The 22,122-nt window shown below is 40.6% G+C and overlaps 1 protein-coding gene across 2 annotated transcripts in view; it reads left to right on the forward strand.

Annotated features, from left to right (window-relative positions):
- The window catches only part of abca12 (ATP-binding cassette, sub-family A (ABC1), member 12), a 68,218-nt gene that overhangs the window by 24,582 nt on the left and 21,514 nt on the right, over positions 1-22,122 (forward strand). For both annotated transcript variants that reach the window (XM_036003872.1, XM_031300119.2), the window contains exons 26-48: positions 157-374; positions 1,536-2,483; positions 2,699-2,802; positions 3,983-4,089; positions 5,920-6,119; positions 6,541-6,617; positions 7,587-7,717; positions 10,230-10,391; positions 11,029-11,193; positions 11,471-11,666; positions 12,503-12,642; positions 13,006-13,125; positions 13,292-13,382; positions 13,789-13,968; positions 14,435-14,732; positions 16,323-16,437; positions 16,699-17,028; positions 17,797-17,866; positions 17,976-18,110; positions 18,419-18,580; positions 18,810-18,993; positions 19,602-19,820; positions 20,671-20,867. In XM_036003872.1, coding sequence (XP_035859765.1) covers positions 157-374; positions 1,536-2,483; positions 2,699-2,802; positions 3,983-4,089; positions 5,920-6,119; positions 6,541-6,617; positions 7,587-7,717; positions 10,230-10,391; positions 11,029-11,193; positions 11,471-11,666; positions 12,503-12,642; positions 13,006-13,125; positions 13,292-13,382; positions 13,789-13,968; positions 14,435-14,732; positions 16,323-16,437; positions 16,699-17,028; positions 17,797-17,866; positions 17,976-18,110; positions 18,419-18,580; positions 18,810-18,993; positions 19,602-19,820; positions 20,671-20,867 — 4,549 coding nt within the window. The remainder of the gene's footprint in view (positions 1-156; positions 375-1,535; positions 2,484-2,698; positions 2,803-3,982; positions 4,090-5,919; positions 6,120-6,540; positions 6,618-7,586; positions 7,718-10,229; positions 10,392-11,028; positions 11,194-11,470; positions 11,667-12,502; positions 12,643-13,005; positions 13,126-13,291; positions 13,383-13,788; positions 13,969-14,434; positions 14,733-16,322; positions 16,438-16,698; positions 17,029-17,796; positions 17,867-17,975; positions 18,111-18,418; positions 18,581-18,809; positions 18,994-19,601; positions 19,821-20,670; positions 20,868-22,122) is intronic.

A 22,122-nucleotide genomic window follows, 5' to 3' on the forward strand; every position in this document is an offset into this window, starting at 1 on the left:
ACATTCTGAATTTGTTTCCAAAGCCAGACTGAAATATATAAATATGTGCCAAAAACTATTCCACTACATGCACAGTTTCACCACTGGGTGGCAGTGTTGACACACAGAAAAAGCTGCTACATTACTAACCATCTCTGCTGTATGTTGTCTGTACAGCACATGAGTGTGGGACCAATGACTGTGAGCACCACAGCTGCCAGGATTGTCATGGCTGTACAATCTCTCTACCAAGTCAACATTAACAGCACACTTGCGACAGAGCAGCTCAGCAGCTCTTTCTTCAGCCAGCTCTCTCAGCTTGCAGGCCAGCCTCTGAGCCCTGAGGCACAGGTTTACTGGTACAAGCAGCTCCAAGACATGCAGTGGCAAAACAGGTGACTATTTACAGCCACAATAAAATGATGTCATTGCTAACAATATGTGCCTTTCACTGTGGTCATGATTTAGTATGCTTAACAGGAAAATCCATCATAAAACACTTTAAAACAGTTATTTGTTGTGAATCTGGCATCCCAGATCCATGTAATTATTAAGTGATTATGAACATCATGAAGATGAAGACATCACATCAAATTAACCTTGTAGACTCTCAGAACTTACATGTGAAAAAATGCCCCATCAATTTGTTTCAACAGTTATCTTCACCAATAGAACCCTTAGTAGATCAGACAGACTAGACACTCACACTGAAGCCACAGGATATGAGGACAATGATGCAATCATATCAAAAAATAGTGCAGCCACCACGCATAACCCAGTGAACGCTACAGTCTGATCATATTTAACAGTATTTTGTTTAATTATCTGACTGTAGAAATGTTCTGTACATTTCCATTAAATTCCATTAAAGAGTCAGTTGCATCTCTACACAGACCCATAGACACAGACTCACTTATACATGAACTCACCTCTCCATTTGTTGTTCCAGCATTTCAACAATGCACCAGTCAGGCCAATTTGATTCATACCTAATTAAACCAGGAATTGGAATGATCACATTTGCATTCAACTTGATTCATTTAATGCGATTCTGCCTGAAAACAGGCAGCTCTGCACAGATAGCAGCTTAACCATGATTCAGCTAGCTGAGACATCCTCTTAAAATTGATTTCCCTTTATACGCCAGCTGCAATAATGAGCCGGGCATAGTGATAAGGATCACATTTTGCATATCACAGGGAATCCATCAGGTCTGACTACATAAGTTATAGATCATTGATCACAGCGGAAAGACTCCACAGTCTATTATCAAGGATGAAATGGGAAAACTATGTGAATAAGTATAAAGCAAGATGATGAAGAAATATTACTTCAGTTCAAAGCTGAGAAATTAGAATTCTTTGGAATCACTGTGTTCAGTGGTTTGCATTGCATGAAAGAAGTAGGTGAGAATTAGTCTTTAGTCCATTGTCCATAGAAGTGCTTTGGGTCTTACAATCGTCACATTTTTTTCCAAGTCATATTGTCATTTCTTTTTGCATGAGACTATATCTTTAGAATGAACTTGACATTTGTTAAATTTCTCCCCTTTTCAGTTTGTCTTCCTTCAAAATGCTCTCAGATGAGCTGGTAAGTGTGTTCCCATTCATCCAGCCTTACATTGAAGCTATAGAGAAAACACTGAGCCACATCCTGGACAACTACCATCTCATTCAAGTCAACAACTCATCCCAGGACCTCTTCGGAGAAGCAGCAATGATCTTCCTATCCTCTGCAAACATCAAGTCAAACGACATCTACCCCATGATGGAGGGATTTTTTTCTAGACTCAATGAAGCAAATATTACTGACATGATGAGGGAAGCTGTCAAAGTGGTGATTGACATGAATTTATTTGGGAATGCGCCTATGGTTTCCCAAGCCTTGGAGCAATTTCTGGCATCCAACGACTCAAGCATGATTGTGCAGAAGGTGGCCGAGATGTCAACATGGATGGCCTCCACTCATGCGTCTGGACTGGATCTGCTGACTCAGGCTCTGCCCAAAATCTACGACATCCTCAGGCCTCTCTTGTCTGTTCTGACCCAGACGAGCATGGACATACCAGCAAACATGGAGCTTTTTGAAGACCTCGCTGGAAACATAATTGCAATGCTGAGACAGTTTGTAAGCACCAGTGGTCTTCTAACCCCTATGGACTACCATCCGAGTATGTTTCAGCAGGAAATGGCAGGCAGTAACCATACAACAAGGGTCCGAAACAGACGCGAGGCCCCGTTGATGCGGACAAGGGACCCCATGGATGACTTCATAGACATGTTCTACGTTGACTACCCTGCCATGTTCAAAGCCATCTCTGTTCCTGCTACCACAACAGAAATTATGGAGACAGTCAATGTGTTCTTTGCCAATCCTGATCTGAGCGTTGTGGTGAAGGGAGCTACAAGCGACATGCCGTGGGGCTTAAATGCCTCTCGGGAAGAGACCATTGATGCTGCCCTTGGGGTACTCTCCTTCTTCACTCTCCCTGGCACGTTTCAGATGTAAGTCTTATTTGCACCTTCCCAAATATGGTTCTAAGAATAAGAAATAACTTTCTGCCCTTTCGTTGTGTAAATTTATTATCTCGCTTTAGATATAAATTTGCCCCAACATCTAAAAACAACTGCTTTGAATCTCCCCCTTTTGCCTTGTTTTTCCCATTATGTTGCTCAGTTGGCCCCTATTTCATAAACAGACTGTGTTTAATCTTCAACAGGTCATCAATGGATCTCCTGACAAATGCTGTCGATATGCTTCCCGATGGCTTTCCATTCTCTGTGCTTAAAAATATCACCAGAGCACTTGCTGGTGAATCTGAAGGTAACTTAACGGTTCAGATCTACTATCAGTATGGACAGTTAGAGGCTTCTTTGGCCAAGAGCAGCTTTATAATGAACTGATAGATGATAAACTAATGTCATTAGTTAAATGGAGAATCCCCAAATGAATGATGCTTTATCCTTTTTAGTTTCTCCAAATAACTTTACCTACTGACTCCTCAGTGAATTCCCTCCCACTCATGCTTAATTGTTGCAGTAATGCAGAGCTCACACTGATGCTGCAGTTTGTGTTTACATACCTGCTGTGACAGTATGTATGTATAAGCGCAGGCTGCCAGCCTGTGCCATTAAAAAGTCACACAGCATGGAAGAGTGCCACCCCTTTTTCTCTGACCTTCATGGCTATTAAGGGACCATGAGAAGACCATAAAATGTTTTGTTAATGCTGTTGTTATTGTATACATGATTATAGCGCGTCATAATTCATTCTGGAGATATGAGGAATAAGGCTTCACATCAGCTTAGCTTGAGCTCCCAAAGAGCCCAAGGCCATATGGCCCTTCTCCAGCAGAAAGCCACTCAGCACCTTTTTAAATCTCATTAGCAAAGTAGAATTCAATCACTTATCCTGTCCGCCCTCGCTAAACGTCTCCCCTCGCACTCACACAAGTGGACATCTATGACCTCCTTTTAATTGGCGTGTGTGCTTGTGTGATAATGTTTTTAGTTTATAGAATCACTTTGTAAGCAGCTCCAGCAGCTTCATTTCTCCGCAACCCCACTCATATTGCACACAAACACACCAAGAGTGAACTATTGTAATTGCAAAGGCCTCTAGGTGTTGAGCATTAAATTATTAAACATCACCATTGTCTAAATTTGGCCTAATTAAATATTCTGTCATCACATCTTGCACCTGAGGTGGTGCCTTTCTTTCGGCTTTGTCAGATGTGTTTTAATGCACGACAGCATCTAGTACTGCTGGCCCTTCTGGCCCCATCAGTCTCGCACAGGGCTTCACTTTAAGCAGATAATTTGCTGCTCGCTGGCTGACGACGCTGCCCCGTAATGGTGCGAGTCGTAATGAAACCCAGTGGGATGTCATGTTATTCTGTCAACCTCTTTTCCCTTTCCCGTCCCATCTTCCTGTCTAACTCTAATGACCTCTCTCTTACCCTCATTTTTTACCCCTCCGGTTCACTATCTGCCTCCCTTCACAGAGAACCTGATGCTCATGCAAGAGATCATCCAAACAGCTGCTGAGCTCCTCCAGATCAACCTGACGGACCCTCGATTCACAGAGCATTTTGGCCACCTGGGATCCAAGGTCTCTGCATTAACCCTGCAATTTTCCATCAAAATAGAATGACTGAAACTACTATATGGGTTCATTAAGTGTTCTAATAAGCACCGTTATTATTAGAATTGATTTTGATATTGTAGAACAACATGACATAAATGTGGCCAGGAGTGTGCCTGTGATAAAAGAGTCCCAGCAGTGTTATTAGGTTGGTCATGCTATGTTGTGGTTATGACACTGTGTTATTTGAAAGTGGTCAAACTGGAGAAAAATATAGCTTCAACATGAACATGAATAGCCCACAAAAACAACACCACTAATTAGACTACTATTAGAGATTACAGTTCGAACTAAATGGGTTTTTGTAGGTTAACAGCAGTATGTTTTTTGATTAAATGCTAAAAAGCTATTAAAGCAGCCATATTATGCTCATTTTCAGGTTCATAATTGTATTTTAAGGTTGTACCAGAATAGGTTTACATGGTTTAATTTTCAAAAAACACCATATTTGTGTTGTACTGCAGTGGTCTCTCTCACTGCTGCAGATCCTCTTTTCAGCTGGTCTCTGTTTTAGCTACAGAGTGAGACCTCTTTTCTTCTTCTTCTTCTGTACTATCTTTGATTGCACTGCACATGCCCAGTAGCTCAGATGTAGATCATGTCAGCTAGCTAGCTCCATAGACAGTAAAAGAAAGGCTGTTTCTACAACTTTGCTCAATTACAAGGCAGGATTAGCTGGGAGACTTCTAAATGAGGGCGCACATGGAAGTAGTTCTTTTGTAGATTATGGTGAACTTGTGTGTGTTGTAGCAGTGCTTTGCTATTGAGAACGAGGTAGCATGCTAGCGTTAGCATGCTAGCGTTAGCCATAGCGTTAGCATGCTAACGCTACGAGCTAATGGTTGCGGTTAGCCTGCTCGTTTCGGCTTGTGACATCACAAGCCGTGCTGATTTTGAACAGCTCACCCAGAGACTGAAGGCAGGACACATTCAGAAACCGTATCTCTCTCTAAACAGCATGGGTGGATTTTTTTCAAAGTTTGTATGTGTGGGGAAGCACCAGAGACACAACATAACACCCCAAATCCCAGAAAAAGTGATTTTTTCATAATATGGGCACTTTAATTGTTGCCAGTGCCAAAAGAGAAGGGAAAGTCTGAAAGACAGAATCATCACCAGAAAAACCCAATCAAATTCTTTAGTTGTATTGGAGTTCTTGGAGTCACAGTGAGACAGATTTTTTTACACACTCTAGCCCTAGTCTTGCATTGCCAAACCTATCTCCACAGCGCTTTGGAGGAGGGTCTGGCTAGTCCACACAACATTCCGGGATGGGAGAAAAACGTGCTCTGGTTTATTGGCATTTCTTTAAACCAATCACAATCGTCTTGGGCGGTGCTAAGCATCGGACTCAATGGCGGTGCCTCTGCAAAATAGCCTCAGGAAGGAACTTGTTTTGGTGGAACGTTTACGTTCTAAAGTTGTTTTAGTCGTGCAACAGAAAACTCAGATTGGACAGATAGTCTAGCTAGCTGTCTGGATTTACCCTGCAGAGATCTAAGGAGCAGTTAACCATAGTCCTAGAATGCCAACACAAGAAAAGCGGAAGGTGACTGACATTCCGCCCGAAAATGAGAGACATCTGGCGGAACCTCCGGCAGCACCGGAACAATTCCATAAATGAAACGTCGTCGATATAGACTACTCTAGCCCTAACCCTGAAGTCCTAAAATGAACCATCTATTAAAGTATTCCCACGCCAGAGTGGGCAGCAAAGTATGTCTAACCAACCAATCTTGATCTTGAGGTTTGACCAGAAACTTACTTGGTGCTGCTTATGTGACTGATTCATTGTAGGTGTGCACCTTGGAGAAAACAGAGTCTGTGCGTCTGCTGATGTGGGCCCTCTCCGTTGAGCCTGGTCAGCTGTGTAACACTCTTCTACCCAGCCTGCAGATGTTGGTTGAAACTCTGATGATGAACGGGACATCTCTGACCGATACCATATTCCAGACTGTCATCGGAGACCCTAAAACCTACGATGTCCACTCACAATGGTACAGTACTGTCTTCCTTCTTAAAAGTTTTTCTTTCAAGCGTTTTCACAGCAATGAGCAGCATTTGTAAAGAGAACGCTGCTCTCACAATCATCTACTGTAGATCTTTACCTCTTTTATCGCTTCTGTATCATTTGCTAAATAATATCACAGATTGGTCCGGGCTGTTGCATCTCCCAGGATTTGAGAGTATTGAAGTCTGCAAAATCAGACAGTTACCCTTGCTGTCGTTTGGGGCCAATAAGCAAAGTTTTCTTGTGTTGGATTAACTGAAGTTTCACCTCAGCCCATTTAGCCTGCAGGACGCCTGGCAGCATTTTTATTTTTATTTAAATAAAGGCAAAGTTTCCTCTTAAGAAATATTTTTTGTATTTCTTGATGTAAGTGCATTTATATGTTGTGTCTGTGTGTGTGTTTACAGGTCCTCTGTGTTGAGTAAAGGTTTAGACTTTAACACCACCATGCTGAGCTCTTTCAACATTAACATCACATCCCCAGGTGAGGCATTTCTCTAAATAGATATTTTACATTTCTGCACCACTATTACACAGTTTTATAGTAGACCTACATTTCTGCTTTTCCCACCACACATATTGGACTTCTCACTGCTGATTTTGTTGTTTTGTTTATAACTTCTTGGCTGGCTAATTATGAATAAGGAAAAGAACGAACACATATGAGAGAAGAAGAGTTTATATCCAAAATGTTATACAGATTATAAATTTGCAAATATTGAATATATCAAATTTGGGGGTAAAAACAGTAGTTACTTAGGATCGTAAAAGTAAGTTTTGATCCGTCCAAAATTCTGATTAAGGGCTGTGGTCACTTTTGTATAAAAAGGCGATGTCTGGTGTACTATCAGTAGAAAAAAGGAGATCACAAATCTTGTTTCCATAGCTACAGACTGCTTATTTCAGCTCACCTGTTGCTCACTCGTGTCTGATGTCACCACTTTACTTGTTGCTGGATTAATTAACAATAATAACTTACTACAGTGGCCAATTTCTCCACTGTTACTTTGTCCGTGATTGTTGCTCTAGTAACCATTAAACCAATGTCTCCTTTATTGTGATTGGCTGACTGAGAAAACCATTAATGTCATTCAGCACTGTACTCCTTCAGCTTCAGAAGGTGTCCTCTCTTGCCAAAACAACAGCCAGGTGTAGCTCTTTTCAAAGAGTGTTTTTTTGTATTAAATAGGTATTGGCAATTGGCAATGAAAAAAGAAAGCTACATCTGAACAGCAGTACCACATTCACAAGACATCTACTTTAAGAATTCAATGAAAAATGCAACTGAAAGCAAAAATAATTCTGTTTTTTTAGAGTTTCCTCGATTACAGAAGTGAAACTACATATAATGGTTCAATATAAAACAACAAAAACAATACACTGTATCAATGTTATAATAAAAAAACATACTTTTCAACGTGCTCCTCTCCTCCTATATCTCTCTATTTCCCAGGAGTGGTGACGGTCGGTGAGATGCTGAGGAATGAAACAGCCTTCCTTGTGGATGTTCAGCAACACATGCATTTTGATCCAGCTGCTCTCCTCCTCCTGATGGAAACCACACTACCAAACAACAACTTAGAGGTGAGCCAGGGACATCTTCACTACGTATCCACATACAGTATTATAGGTTAAGATAAACCTTTATTGATCCCCACAGGGGAAATTCGGTTGTTACAGCAGCACACAGACACCAATAGTACAGATAAATGGAGAAAGTAAAACAATAAATAATGAAACTAAAATATAAAAAACTAAACTAAAATAATAAGAATACAAGAACACAAGGAGACAAATATTGAAAGGTAAAGTGACAGTGGTGTGGTTAAAGTGACAGTCGTATAGCCATATATAGAGGTTTACTCCTTGACGCAGCGCCCGCGGGATCGACTCCGACCTGCGGCCCTTTGCTGCATGTCATTCCCCCTCTCTCTCTCCCCTTTCATGTCTTCAGCTGTCCTGTCAAAATAAAGGCCTAAAATGCCTAAAAAATAATCTTAAAAATAAAAAATAAAGTCGTGATTAATATCAGCAGAGTTAACACCAGACTGATGATGTGATTAAATAATAGCACTTGGTGTTTGTCTGTGTTAATATAGATATGCCATACAATATAATATAGAATGTGATGCAGAATTCAAAACATATTGACATAATATAGTATTATACGATAAATTAAGATGGTATTGGATATAAGATATAGCATAAGACATAATGTGTAGTACAGCAATAAAACAGGATGGAATAGAATAGAGCATCAACTATAACAGTATAGTATAGGTATAATGTATTATAATACAGTCAGTGTAATATAGTCAGTGTAGTATTATTGTATAGCAAGGTAAACATAATAGGTATGTAATCCAGTGGTCCAGCAGAGAAATAATGGAGAGGGAGAGTAGTGTGGCTACCAGCAGCTACATGGTGTTCATGGTCTCCAAAAAGATGCAAAGAAATAAATATATATAGTGCAAACAAGCCTGCATGAAGTTACTCACAGTGAAAGTAAGAAAAATAGGAAAAACAAGGAAAAGTAGCGAGAGAGGTGCTGCAACAGGCTGCCTACCGCTCAGTGCCCGGAAATACAGTAGTGTGGAACAAGGTCCTTATTGTATTCTCTTGAAGATACGTGGTTCTATACCCTCAAATCTGTGCCATGTTTCCCTTGATTCGCTTTATGTGGACTCACATCATTGTATTGTTTTTTTCCTGCATACATTTCCTTAGGCTGGTGCTACATGGTGCAATTTACAGCAAATGTACTTGACTGTCATTGAAAGATACTACTGTAACCTTCAGCTAATGGCACAGAAGTTGCTTTCATTAAGCCAGCTTTTATTTAATACTGTATCAACGAGGCTAAAAATAAATAAACTATTGCCTTTACACTACAATGGATACTGAATTGCAAGCTTAATCAAAATCACTCAGTGGCTGGCCACTGTACATGGACCATTTCTTCAGAGCAGAAATGACTTAAACTTGAAATTAAAGGCTGTCCTCTTTAAAGGTCCAGTGTGTAACGTGTTTAGTTGTTCATTATCAAAATCTGTGTTGCCCGTTCACAAACTTGTCCTTTTTCATTAATATTTACCACCACCATCAATTCCAAGAAATTTTACATTTGCATTCGCATGAACTGGGGTAGACGCTCCATATTCATGCGCCATCTTGAAATACGTTAGCCGGTAAGGGACATACAGGACATACTGCCTATGCATACTGCTCCGCTTTTCGCGTTTTCGCTGTCACGTGATAAACTCACAGGTGCTGCTAATGCTGCTAATGGGTATCGTGGCTTCCCGGCTCCGGCAAGTTTGAAGAAGGAAACATGGAGGACAACACGTATTCAAAATCCAAATTTCAGGAACAGGAGTGTTCTTCGCCCAGAAAAAGAAAAAGGATATTGAAAAGAGCAAGAGACCGGCTTTTTGAAGCGTGAAAGCTACCGTACCTGTAATACATACTTTGAACTGTGTGGTGCGAGAGAGTTGATTGCAATATATGATCTCAGCGCTAGATGGGAGAAATTCCTACACATTGGACCTTTAAGTCTTTGCTACACCACAGATTATGTAGTGCACAGCAAATCATAAAAGTTTATTAGCTGCACACTACACAGGTAAAATAACAGTAGTGTACAGTAGCCGACCTATGTGACTCATACATGTCTCTTGAATTGGAACATATTTCCATGATTGCTAACTTGAAGAAACAGTTGAGTCTGGGTGGCACTTCATAGTTTTACTATTACAAATCGTCATTATTGTCTCAGCATGTATGCTTGATAGCACACCATTCTTGCCAAGCATTCAGAGCAGCAGGATTGACTTTTCCCCTAACATACTACATGTTTTAACTAAATGGAGGAGCAATCAAACCCACCATGTTCCAAAATGCCACTCTAACATACGGATTTGAAAGCCCATTTACAATATAAAGCCTCGGGTGAATAGTTTGAAAGTAGGACTCTGGTATCAGTGATGTAAATGCATTATTAGAGCATGGATTGGGTTTATGGCTGTTCTATGCATGATGTACCTTCTCCTGTGCTTCTGTTGCCAGTATTAACTGTTTTCACACGCTTTTGAAACAGATCCTGTCTTGGTTCATCAACCTGCGTCATTGCAGCTCCAAAGCGGCCAAAGAGACAGATGAGGTCATCTTAAACACCTTCTGCTCCTTGTCTGCTGAACAGTGGTACAGCTTCTCACTGCTGATGGCTCGCCATCTCAACATGGAGAAACTCATCTACAGAGTAAGGCTGAATTCAAGACTCTTTTGTCAAAAGAAAGTTAACATGGTACACTTTTTTATATTTGTAAAAATACCAGAAAATGTGGGAATGGGGTGATTGCACATTCTTCTGTAATGGCCCAAAAAATTGTTTCTGTTCTGGCAGTCGCAAAACAAGTTTGATGCTCCAGTTTGTTTGAGGAACATGCAAGAAAGAGAGAAATGTTTTTGTACAAGAAAATGTTTGCTCACTAGAAAAAGCTCTTCCTCCCTCACACATTTAATAACTGTGTTTAATAACATTTTTTCTATTTGATCTCAGAAAACTGCCTATCCCCAAAATGAATTAAGTTAACCAGATACATTAATTTTAAAAAGTGTACCAACAGGTTCATTTAATATGCTTCTTTTCTTTTTCAAGTGCAGCACATACTCTGTTTAATCAGAAAAAGTTAATTTTGGTTATTTTAATTCTGGGTTTTATTTAATACGTTATGTTGTCCTAATCTGTTTTTTGATTCTGATTAAAATCCCATAACCCATAGATTAAAGAGCAGCACTTGTTGCATGTAAAGACTAGAGAAGAAAGAAAAAAGAACAGTCACAGTGAGGAAATTAAACTACATAAACATGTTTGAATGTTGTTCCCTGTCTTTCAGATGGTGTTGTCTGAAGAAATGCAGAGCCTGGTGGGAGTTTTGCTCAAGATGGCTGAGACTATAACCAACATGATGAACATGATTCTTCCTGCCGTTGGTCAACTTCAAACCCACATGCTCTCCATCCAAGACCGCAACCTGGTGGCCAACAACGAATTTAACGAAGTATGTCTTTGCTACTGTACAGTCACTTGTCAGTCACCCACAATGTATTCATATGTGTGTTTATGTTTGAAAAAGAGGAATGCAGTTTCAGTGCTTAAAATATCCCTGTGACCATACTGCATACACAAAACTGGTGCAGGCACCATCAATTTCTTCTTAGCTGAGGCTTGTTTTAAATGGACTTCAGATTTGTATTCCCATTTGCATGACAAATATTCAATTTTGAATACATGACTATCATACAGTATTAACAGTTTCAATTTCTGTTTTCCCCAAGATGGTGAGAGGACAGAGGTCCAGCATCTCTAGCAGAGCTACATTTGTCACCCTCTCTCGTGCGTTGTGCAGTAAAGGTATCCTGGCTCTGCTTGGAATCTCCAAACTCCCTGTCATGCCAGAGTCAAATGCCTCCTTTCCTAACGACCGCCAGAGGGAGGAGATGATTGAGAGGTTCAAGATTCCACAAAATGCCAGTATGTTTGGAGGGGGAAAGATTTGGGGCTTTGACAAACTGAATTTTATTGTCAGCGCAGTCACCATTCTTAACTGTATATTTGGTATTCAGTGTTTCTCATGGGATTCCTTTGCTTTCAAAAGCGTTTATAGTTAGTATTGTCTTATTACAATATATACATAATAAAAAATAAGTACATGTACTGTATGCGCATCAGAGAGATAAAAACAGACATTTTCATCACTTTACGAGGTAGTGTTTTTATTTGTGTTCTTCGCCTAAATCACACAGTTGGCAGTTACAGACTAGAGTATCCCACCCCTCTAAATTGAATTTGGATATGGGTGGACACTTTTCTGCTCGCAGAAAGTGGAAATTTAAAACACTGGCTGTTCTAAGGAAATCTGGAGCCACCAATAATGGCTAAACATTTGCACCACTTTCGCTACCATAAGACATTGGAAAGGTGTTCTGTTTGCTCACTTTACAATTCATACATGAATAATGATTAAATAATGTTTCTTATCATCAGCAGGTCCCATTAAAATACCAAAACTAACAGATTAATTGATTCTACCATCCAGGATTGTTGGAACTACATATTTGTGACCATTTAAAAAATTACACAGTAGTCAGGAATGACTTACGCATTATTGGTCTTTCGTTGAATTTGTTGACAATAGGAAAAATATCAAATAACATCAGCCTTATCTTTAAAGCTAAAAACTCATCATCAAACTATCTTAAAAACTTCACAAAAAAGTAGATATCAAACTTAACCGCTGGACAATTAAAACATTTACCCTTGTGAATACTGTATATCTAATTGTCCTCCCCTCTTCTTTCCTTGTGTAGGTCCCTTCTGTATGAACATGTACCTGGACATGGTCAATACCACAGGAGGAGCCATCGCCTGGGCCTTCCTCAAACCCATGCTGATGGGACAAATTCTGTATACCCCTGACACACCTGTCACCAGGGCTATAATGGAGAAGGTATACAGTACATACTCAAACATGTCACAGCCAGCTTGTCTCTGGGTATGCACCTGCATGACCTTTATGAACTGTATGTTCTATATCCTCCCAAAGCCGTCATCTGACTTTGTCACGCTTTTGCAAAAGGTTTTGTCACTTCTACCTCTTGCGACAGTTACCTGTGTAGTCTTAACGCACCCTTGACTGGAATGTAGTAAACAAGAAATACAGTGTTGCAAGGGCATATACACATATTTGTACAGTATGCACCGCCATCTTCTACTTAAACCAGCCACACACAAACACACAAAATGTTATAAAATCTTGCTGATACCCAGCCATTCCACATGTTCTACATGTCCTTGTCCTTTCCTTGTCCAGGCAAATGCCACCCTGCAGGAGTTTGCAAATCTGAGGAAGTACTCCGATGACTGGATTAAGTCCTCCAACTACATTGTAAATTCGGCCCAAATACTCAGCCACACATTACCAATGCTGCAGGTATGAAATCACACAACTGTCTCTTGTATATCAAATTTTTCTTGCTGGCTCGCTGTCGGCTGGCTGAAATTCTGGAGATAAACTTTGCAATGGTCTGCGACGAGTTTCAGCAGCCGAATCTTGATGTTGTGCATCGTCTCTTCCACTCTCTCTCCCCTCCTGTCAGAATTCCCTCGGCAATTCCTTTGTTGTGAGTTTCATTGAGATGCTGACAGACATCAATGTCGGCACACTGAAGGAGACGCTCAGCAACTTCTGTAAGTGAGCATTTGAAGGTCTTATTTTGTAAGCTGCAGACACCAGGCTTACCTTTATATTTCTACCTCACTTATTGCCTGTACAATATACATGCTATTAGAAAATAGGACTGCTCCTTAGGTTTACAGGAAGCATGCATTTCTTGGGGCTTCTCTCCTTGATGTGATTATGTATGTCAGTCATTTTTTTCCTCAAGGGATGACTTTGACGTACAGGTATTTAATTAAATTGCATTATATTGTCAGACCACATTTCTATCCTAGTTAACAACAGGGAATGGCACTAAACAGACACAACAAATGTCATGATTTTAATTTGGATTTACAGCAGTCAAATCTAAAACTGCACTCAGAGTTTCTTTTAACCCTGTCGGTAAATTTCTAAATGTCTTTTTCTTTTCCAAAGCTAACATGACCGTCATGCTGGAGAGTAACAAACCCTTACTGGATCAGATCACCGTCTTGTCCACCCTGATGGTAAACCTCTCCTCCTGTATCAAGTTTGACCGTTACCGTGGATACGACTCTGCTGATGAGCTCAACACTGCAGCTCAGGACCTTGCCAAAAACCGTGATCTCTATGCAAGTGAGTAAAAATTGGGTATAATGCAAAAGCTTTTTATGTGAAAAGAGGAGACTCATTCTGTCCTCCAGGTTCATTTGTGACAGTGCAGCATGCATCAACGACCTGCAGTGATTTTGGATATTGATTCATCTTCCCACTAAATACTATACTTTTTCTGGACTTGTGTCTGTGGTAAAGCGTGTGGGTAAGATAACACCACGTGTGTAAGCCCAGCCTGTGACAGAGGTTGGCAGCTTCAAAGGTACATCCACCTCATCAAACAAATACTCATTTACAGTATTGTAATCTACGATGCTTCCTCTAAAGGGTTCTTCTCTGTTGATAATGAGTTGAGGTGAGAAGGCTTACAGGAGATCTGACTCTGCAACAGTTCATCTAGGGCAAGGAACATATGTGCTAGTCTGGTCTTTAATGTTGTCCTTAAGTTTAAAGTGTGTGCAGTGAGATGGTGCAATCTGTCTTTAAGGTGTCATCTTCAAGCTTCCCAAAGACGAGAACTCCTCCACATCCTCTCTACCTCCCAAAGTCAGCTACACTATCCGCATGCACATGGACAACGTCATGCGAACTGACAGAGTTCGGGACCCCTATTTTGTAAAAGAAAACCACATCTCGGGTGGTCAGAGAATGCGCTACAACCGTGGCTTTATCTACCTGCAGGAGAACATTGATCGGGCTATCATTGAGACCCAGACTGGACAGAGAGTCACGGAGCCAGCTGTCCAGCTGCAGCCCTTCCCCTATCCCTGCCACCCCCGGGATGAGTGAGTTCCCTAAATACATGGATGCACACTCACATTCACACACGTACTGAACATGCAAACACATGCACACACACATGCCGTATGAACATGCTCCTGTATGGATGCATGCATTATGAAAGGATCCACAATGTCTCTGAGGGGAAGTACAGGCATTGATGTGGAATAATGCATCCTCTCTCATTATTTATTTGCCACTTGGGACTGACAGTAAGTAGTCATTCATAGGAACTTTTCGCATTATAATTGGCTGCGCACCATGTGCATGAATATTCACTATTATTGTACATTTATTGTTGAAGGCCATACACTCAAAGGGCCCTATTTTAACAATCTAAGTGCACGGTGTGAAGCACATGGTGCAGGTGGGTTTAGGACGTGTCCAAATCCACTTTTGCTAGTTTGACGGGAAAAAAGGGTCCGTGTGCTGGGCGCATGGTTCAAAAGGGTTGTACTAAGTGTCTTCATTAATTCATAGGTGTGTTTTGGGCGTAACGTGCAATAAACCAATCAGAGTGTCATCTCCCATTCCCTTTAAATGCCAGGCGCGTTTGTACTTTGGCGCATTGCTATTATGATGGCGGATTTGCACCGTAATATTTTTATTTGTAGTCTTTTGCATGTTTGTGTGCTGCTGCGCTTCCCTGTGTGTGTGTGTGTGTGTGTGTGTGTGTGTGTGTGTAACAAGCATAGTGTGCGCGCTGTGCACGAGCCTAGGCGCATTTTACTAATTCACTGTTAAAATAAAAATTAAATATTGCGCTATTGAATTTAGACCAGGTTTTTGTTGGTCAATGGCACGATCACTTCCCGCTGCCTCAAGATAGCAATACGCCAAGAATTCACCTGAACACACCTCCCTGTAAGACCAGCACGCCCATGGCCGAAATGATGGGCGTAGGTGCATTTGCTATTTAAACGACGCGGGCGCTGGACGGGAAATTGACAACTGCGTCGGTCTTAAACTAGCAAAGACACTTGCGTCGGGCTTTGCGCTACGCCAGGTGCAAGATAGGGCCCAAAGACCCTTAAGGCTCTTGAGGAACACCACTCATCTCTGTAGTATATATCCACTTCAAAACAATGGCTTGGCATTAACTTGTGCATCAATACACTGCATTGCTTTCAATAAATCATATTTGACCGTAATGCCTATTCTTGCCCTCGAGTAGTGGGCCACTGTCTCTGGCTGCGCTCTGACCAACTATACGATATGATAAACCTTGCCTCTCTGTCGTTCTGATTTATAACTTAGCAACACAATATCTGACATGAGCTGCGAAATAAGGCTGGGTAGTATGAAAAACAACAAGCACTGAATTCCTATGTCAGGCGCCAGATATGATTAGATCAAAAAAAGGAAAATATAAAATAGAGAGGCATTTATTTTGCGTAAATAATAAAAGGATCATAACATGGCTGTCAAAAAATCCCCAAACCCTCCACTGATATTGCTCTTCCACTCTGCATCTCTGTCTCTCTGTCAAGCCAGTGACTGAATGATAGGCCTTTTTTATCTGCTGTTGTTGACAGTGATTGGATGTTAGGTTTTCTAGAAATTTGACTGACAGTTGGCATCTTTGTATTCCCCAGGTACCTGGAGGCCATCTCTTTTGTCTTCCCAATCATGATGATGATAGCCTGGGTGCTGTTCGTTGCTGATTTTGTGAAGAAACTGGTGCATGAGAGGGAGCTGAGGCTGCATGAGGTAGTGTTTTTTTCTTTCTTGGAAAATTATCAAATCTGCCATTGTATTTTTGCATTTAACACTGATTTCTTGGTTTCTAAGATGCCCTGTAATGATACTGTCAATTTCAGTTTTTTCTTCTTTTTTTTTTTTAAAAGAACACTCATTCATTGTCAAATACAAATTATTTCTAATAATAGTAAAGCATTCCTTTGAACACAACATTTCTGTCGGACATTTCTGTCGTATTCCCATTCGTTGCTATTCTTGCTTCTCCCACAGTACATGAAAATGATGGGAGTCAACCCGCTCAGCCACTTCTTTGCCTGGTTCCTGGAATGCGCCGCCTACTTGCTGGTGACCATCTTCATCCTCACGCTGGTGCTGAAGTACGGCCGAATTCTGCCCAACAGTGACGGCTTCATCCTTTTCTTGTACCTCTGCGACTATGGTTTGAGCATCCTGTCCTTCAGTTACCTGGTCAGCTCCTTCTTTGACAAGACCTACATTGCCGGCCTGAGTGGCAGCCTCCTTTACATCCTCTGCTTCTTCCCCTTCATTGTGGTCGTGGCCCTGGAGACAAATCTCACCTTTTCCCAGAAGAGCGCCCTGGTAAGGAACCTCTGAACCTCCTCTGTCGTGACTTAAACTAATATTAGTACTGTGATATGTGTAATAACCTAAAAAGCAAAAATTGTTATTTGCTCTGGAAGATACCGAGAATTGAATGCAGATATAAGGAACATAGAGGAAATTATAATGTAATTTCATTTTATTCCAAAATGTTATTTACTCTATCCATTGTATAAAACAATTTTACCAACATTATGATTCAAAAGATATTAGTGCAGCCTCAAAAAGGCAGTTACTTTATGAAATAGTCTGAGTAAACAGCAGCTTTTGCCTCCAATTGTTTTCTATTGAGGTTGAGGTTTCATTTTTCATTTTGACATACAAGTAGCAATGTTAGTGGAGGGCAAACTGACAGTTAACAACTGTTTCTGTTTGCAGTGCACACTTTTCCTACCTTCTTATGCTGACATAAATTGTGCACATGTACCTAATACATGCTTTATTTGTTTTTTATTTTTGCGCTTGCTGTATAATATGATAATTCATTGGAGGTCAGACATAGCATCACTGCATACATCTAAAGCCTTGTTTGCCTTGAACAAAAGTTTTTATTACGTTGAGAAAGAAAAGAAAAAGAGAGAAAGACTTTTGAAGTATATCACTTCATACTACACAAAGTTGTCAAGAGCACAAAAGAGAGGAATTATAGAAACCTTTTGTCAAAATACAGAAGATACATTTTTTGTTTTCTTTTTTGCTGCTTCTGTTTCTGTATCCTGTCTAATTTGTCTCTCATTTTTCCATCAGGGTTTGTTTTCCCCGACCTGTTTCAGCTATGCCAGTCAATATATCTCTCGGTACGAGTCCCAAGGAGAAGGTACTGTATATGCATGTAGACATCCGACTTGTATCAAACAAGATCATTTTGACATATAAGCTACTTTAGTCAGTGGGGAGCAAATTAAATCTTCTGTTGACTTCTTTAGGCATTCATTGGAGCAACTCATACACCTCGCCCATTGCTGGAGACACGGCTTCGTTCGGTTGGCTGTGCTGGCTAATGCTCATCGACTCCATCCTCTACTTCCTCATCGGGGGTTACATCCGCATGGTCTTCCCAGGTAAACCTGTAAAATCAAGTCTCAACTCAAGCAGATTGATCTTAATTCGAGGAGTCCTGATACTAAGAATATATCAATGTTTTTGTTGTCTTGCCATCCATACAGTTAATTCTAAGGGAAGTCTGATCTGAGAGTTTTATTGTTAATTTGCTGGGATAATGATTGTGTGAAGAGCAAAATAGCTCTTCTCGTCTATCTAGAAGGGTTAAATCTGATTTTATAGTTGGTCTTTATTCATTTTAGGACATCGTCTTTAAATAGTGTTTCATGTAATAATGAGATATCTTGGGTTCTTTTTTACCCTTCAGGAAACTACGGCATTTCTGCCCCTTGGTACTTCCCTTTCAAAGCCTCCTTCTGGGCTGACCTATGCTGTTGTGTGAAGTCAAACATTAAGATAGGAAGAGGACTCCTCTTCACCAACATCATGCAGAAAAACCAGCCTGTCTTCTCCGATGACAAGGGAAAAGGTACGGGGGGAAAAATGACATTGTACTATCTTGCGGCAGATAACAATAAGCAATGCTGTCTCCTCAGGTGTTGTGCTTTGAAGCAAGAACATGATGTCTTTCCTTTCATGTCATTTTTTTTCTAACCTCGGCACCTCACTACATTTATATCTCTCCTTCACTGTTCATTTAATTCCTGTCCCCTGTAAGTTTGATTTACAGGTTGCCTCTGTCTCCATGTTTCTCTCAGGTCAGAGCACTCTTTCCTCTCAGGCCGGGGAGGATTTCTCAAATCTCCCAGTGGGCGTTGCCCTCCATGGTCTCAGCAAGAGCTATGGCGACCGCGTAGCTATTCAAAACCTTAATCTTTCCTTCTACGAGGGCCAAATCACCTCACTGCTTGGTCACAATGGAGCCGGCAAGACCACCACCATGTATGTGTGGCACAATCTTTCTCCGTTTTCACTGTATCAGCATATCGTAAGATGAATACAAATGCATTTTGACCATTCATATACTGTATGAGGTGTCTTTACAATTTGATTTGTGCATCCCTTTAATCAGCAGACCCTTTAAAAGGGTCCGCTGCTGACAGGGAGATTGTTTTGTCCAAATCTGGCACAGCAAATGCACCGTGGTAGAGATTAGCCTGACAGGTCTTCATCAACTGGAGCACTTACATTTACATTTTAAATGTGACTAATTCTGCTGATGCTCTTATCCAGAGCAACACAATGAGTGCATCAGCAGAATAAGATTCAACAATGTTTAAAACAACCTAAACCAAGAAGGGCTTTCAGGTTCTACAATGTTCATTGCACCAACAAATCATAATTTAACTAGAAAGTACTGGGGAGAGAGAACAAAAGATAGCTAATGGGGCAAAAATAAAAGGCATTTTCAATATTTAATATCCCAGGTAGCAAATATGAGCAAAAGTAATTAAAACACTGTCTGACTATATATTTGAATCATATGCTTTTTCCCAACACATGAAATAACAAAAAAACAGAATTAACAAATGTTCACGCTTTGGGCTTAGGTCTCTCCTGACTGGCCTTTTCGCCCCATCTTCGGGCACCATCGAGGTGTACGGCAGAGACATGCAAACCAACATCGAGGATGTTCGCAGGGAGCTAGGAGTGTGCATGCAATATGACGTCCTCTTTGACCACATGACCACCAAGGAGCACCTGCTGCTGTATGGCCAGATCAAGGCCCCACACTGGTCATACAGGGAACTACTTGAACAAGTCCGCACGTGAGTGATCAATCATCCATTACACGGAGCATGCTCAATATCATAATGCACCCAGTCATAATGCTTTGCTAATGTTTAAAGATTATGTCAGGGGTTATGAGTGATGTAGCAGTGCCATTGGATATATTTTATAATCTGTTCTGTTAAAAGACATCATGAAAAGGTATCTATAGTTTAGCCAATTACATATTCCTCCAATAAAAAGTAAATATGCCAGTTTTACAGTGAATAGTAGCCAGTGCTTAACACCAGTAACTGGTTACACAGGGGACCTTTTAAAAGAATACAGGTATATCTTGTACTTGATGGAAAAATTATAACCTGTGGTAAGGACAAAGTAATTATTACGCTTGTTATTATTCAAAAAATGGCCCCCACTTTAGCATCTCAAGAGCTGCGAAATGTATCAGACACTTTTACAGCCATTGAAAGCAGGTTGAGAACAATATTATTCTCTGTGCATGCTAGGACAAAAGTTCACATTTTCCACAAGGATTTTTATCATACTTTATTTTATCTCCTTTTGTTCCTTTGCATCCTCATGGATAAGCTTACAGGAGCAAGCATGGGGAAACATGTTTTCATTCTGTGGCATCAGTAAGCTATGGGTTGAACCCCCAATTGCATCATGAGACTATTTTTGGAGGGTTTCTGCATGACAAGAGGAGCAGTAATAAGCCTGAACTTAAAGGCAAGAAAGTGTACCTCCCCATTGGTTTCTGTAGTTCAGAAACCCCTGCTGGGTAACTGATTGAAGTATAACTCAGAAACTGGGTTGTAATGCACAGGAAAGGTACGTTAACATACTGTATGTTCCATGTTAAATGTTTTTCATTGACTCCCCTACCAGGATCCTAGAGGAGACAGGCATGTACTCTCACAGACACAAGCGGGTGGGCACCCTGTCAGGAGGCATGAAGCGAAAGCTGTCAATCTCCATCGCCTTCATAGGGGGGTCTCGCTTGGTGGTTCTGGATGAACCCACCACAGGAGTCGATCCCTGCTCCAGGCGCAACATCTGGGACATTGTTATCCAGTACAAGAAACGTGAGCCTCTCAGACACACACAAACACACACAGTGAACACTAAAAAAAGCATTCCTGTTCTTTTCAGATTTTCACAAACTCTCCATTGAACTCCAAGCTAAATATACTACTACTATGGCTAGTATTACTATTGCCACTGCTATTACTGTTAACACTAATAATAATGATGATAATGATAAGAAGAACAGAACCAAATAGCAGAAGAAGAAAAAATAACAGAACAAAACAAGCAAAGTATTCTCTCCTTATATGTCATGTGGGGTCCCACAAGGCTCGATACTTGGCCTGAATTTGTTCTGTCTGTCTGTCTGTGCAACTTTTTAATGCCTTCATTTCTTCTCACCTTAACTACTGTAATTTATTATGTACTTGCCTCAATCATGCAGCAATTACCATCTAGTTTGTGCATAATGTAACAGCAAGGTTTCTGGCAAACACTAGACGCAGACAGCCTATCACACCAGCCATTGGATGAATTACATTGATTCCCTATTTGTTTTAGAATTCAATTTTCAGATTTTCTTGATTATGTTTTAAGCCCCCCATGGTTTGTCTCTGCTACTTATTTATGATTTTGTAACTCCTTATTCTGCACCAAGAACCCAAACCAAATGTGAGGCTCATGCTTTTGTGGAACAAAATCCCCCTCAGCATCAGGTCGAGTCAGCTGAGTCTGTGTCACATTTTAAAAAGCTTTAAAAACCTGCCTGTATTGGCTGGGATTTTTAGAACTTATGACTCCAATGGTTTTATGTTTTCCTTTTACATTTTGTTCTATTTTTGCCAAACATCTTGTTGTATTTAATGTGCACCTGTAAAGCACCTTGTAACTCTGGATTAACATTAGAGGCTATTCAGTGTAAGGAGGTTCCATGAACCATGAAATGGTATTTAATAAGTACACAATAAATGTGTAATTAATCATGTTCATCCTATCAGATGAGGATGACTATTAAGAAGACCAACACGGTTTTATTATAAGTCTAATCCTTATACAAACATACTCAAATTCACATTCTGTAGTTCACACACTCACATGGCACAGACAATCCAAGCTCTAGTGTTTTCCACTGAAGACACCTCCCCCTTGCAATTTTTTAAAAGGGAATGGAGTAGAAGAGTAGGAAGCTGGAGCCGACCCTGGAGGGCTTTTCCCTGCTCAGGCTTTTGCCTTTAAATTTAGCATGTAATAACCTAAAAGAGATCCAGTATTATTTTCTTTAGGCTGTTTTAGGGCAGCAGCAGCAGCAATGGC

Source organism: Sander lucioperca, chromosome 8 (assembly GCF_008315115.2).
Source record: "Sander lucioperca isolate FBNREF2018 chromosome 8, SLUC_FBN_1.2, whole genome shotgun sequence".
Taxonomy (NCBI): Eukaryota; Metazoa; Chordata; class Actinopteri; order Perciformes; family Percidae; genus Sander; species Sander lucioperca.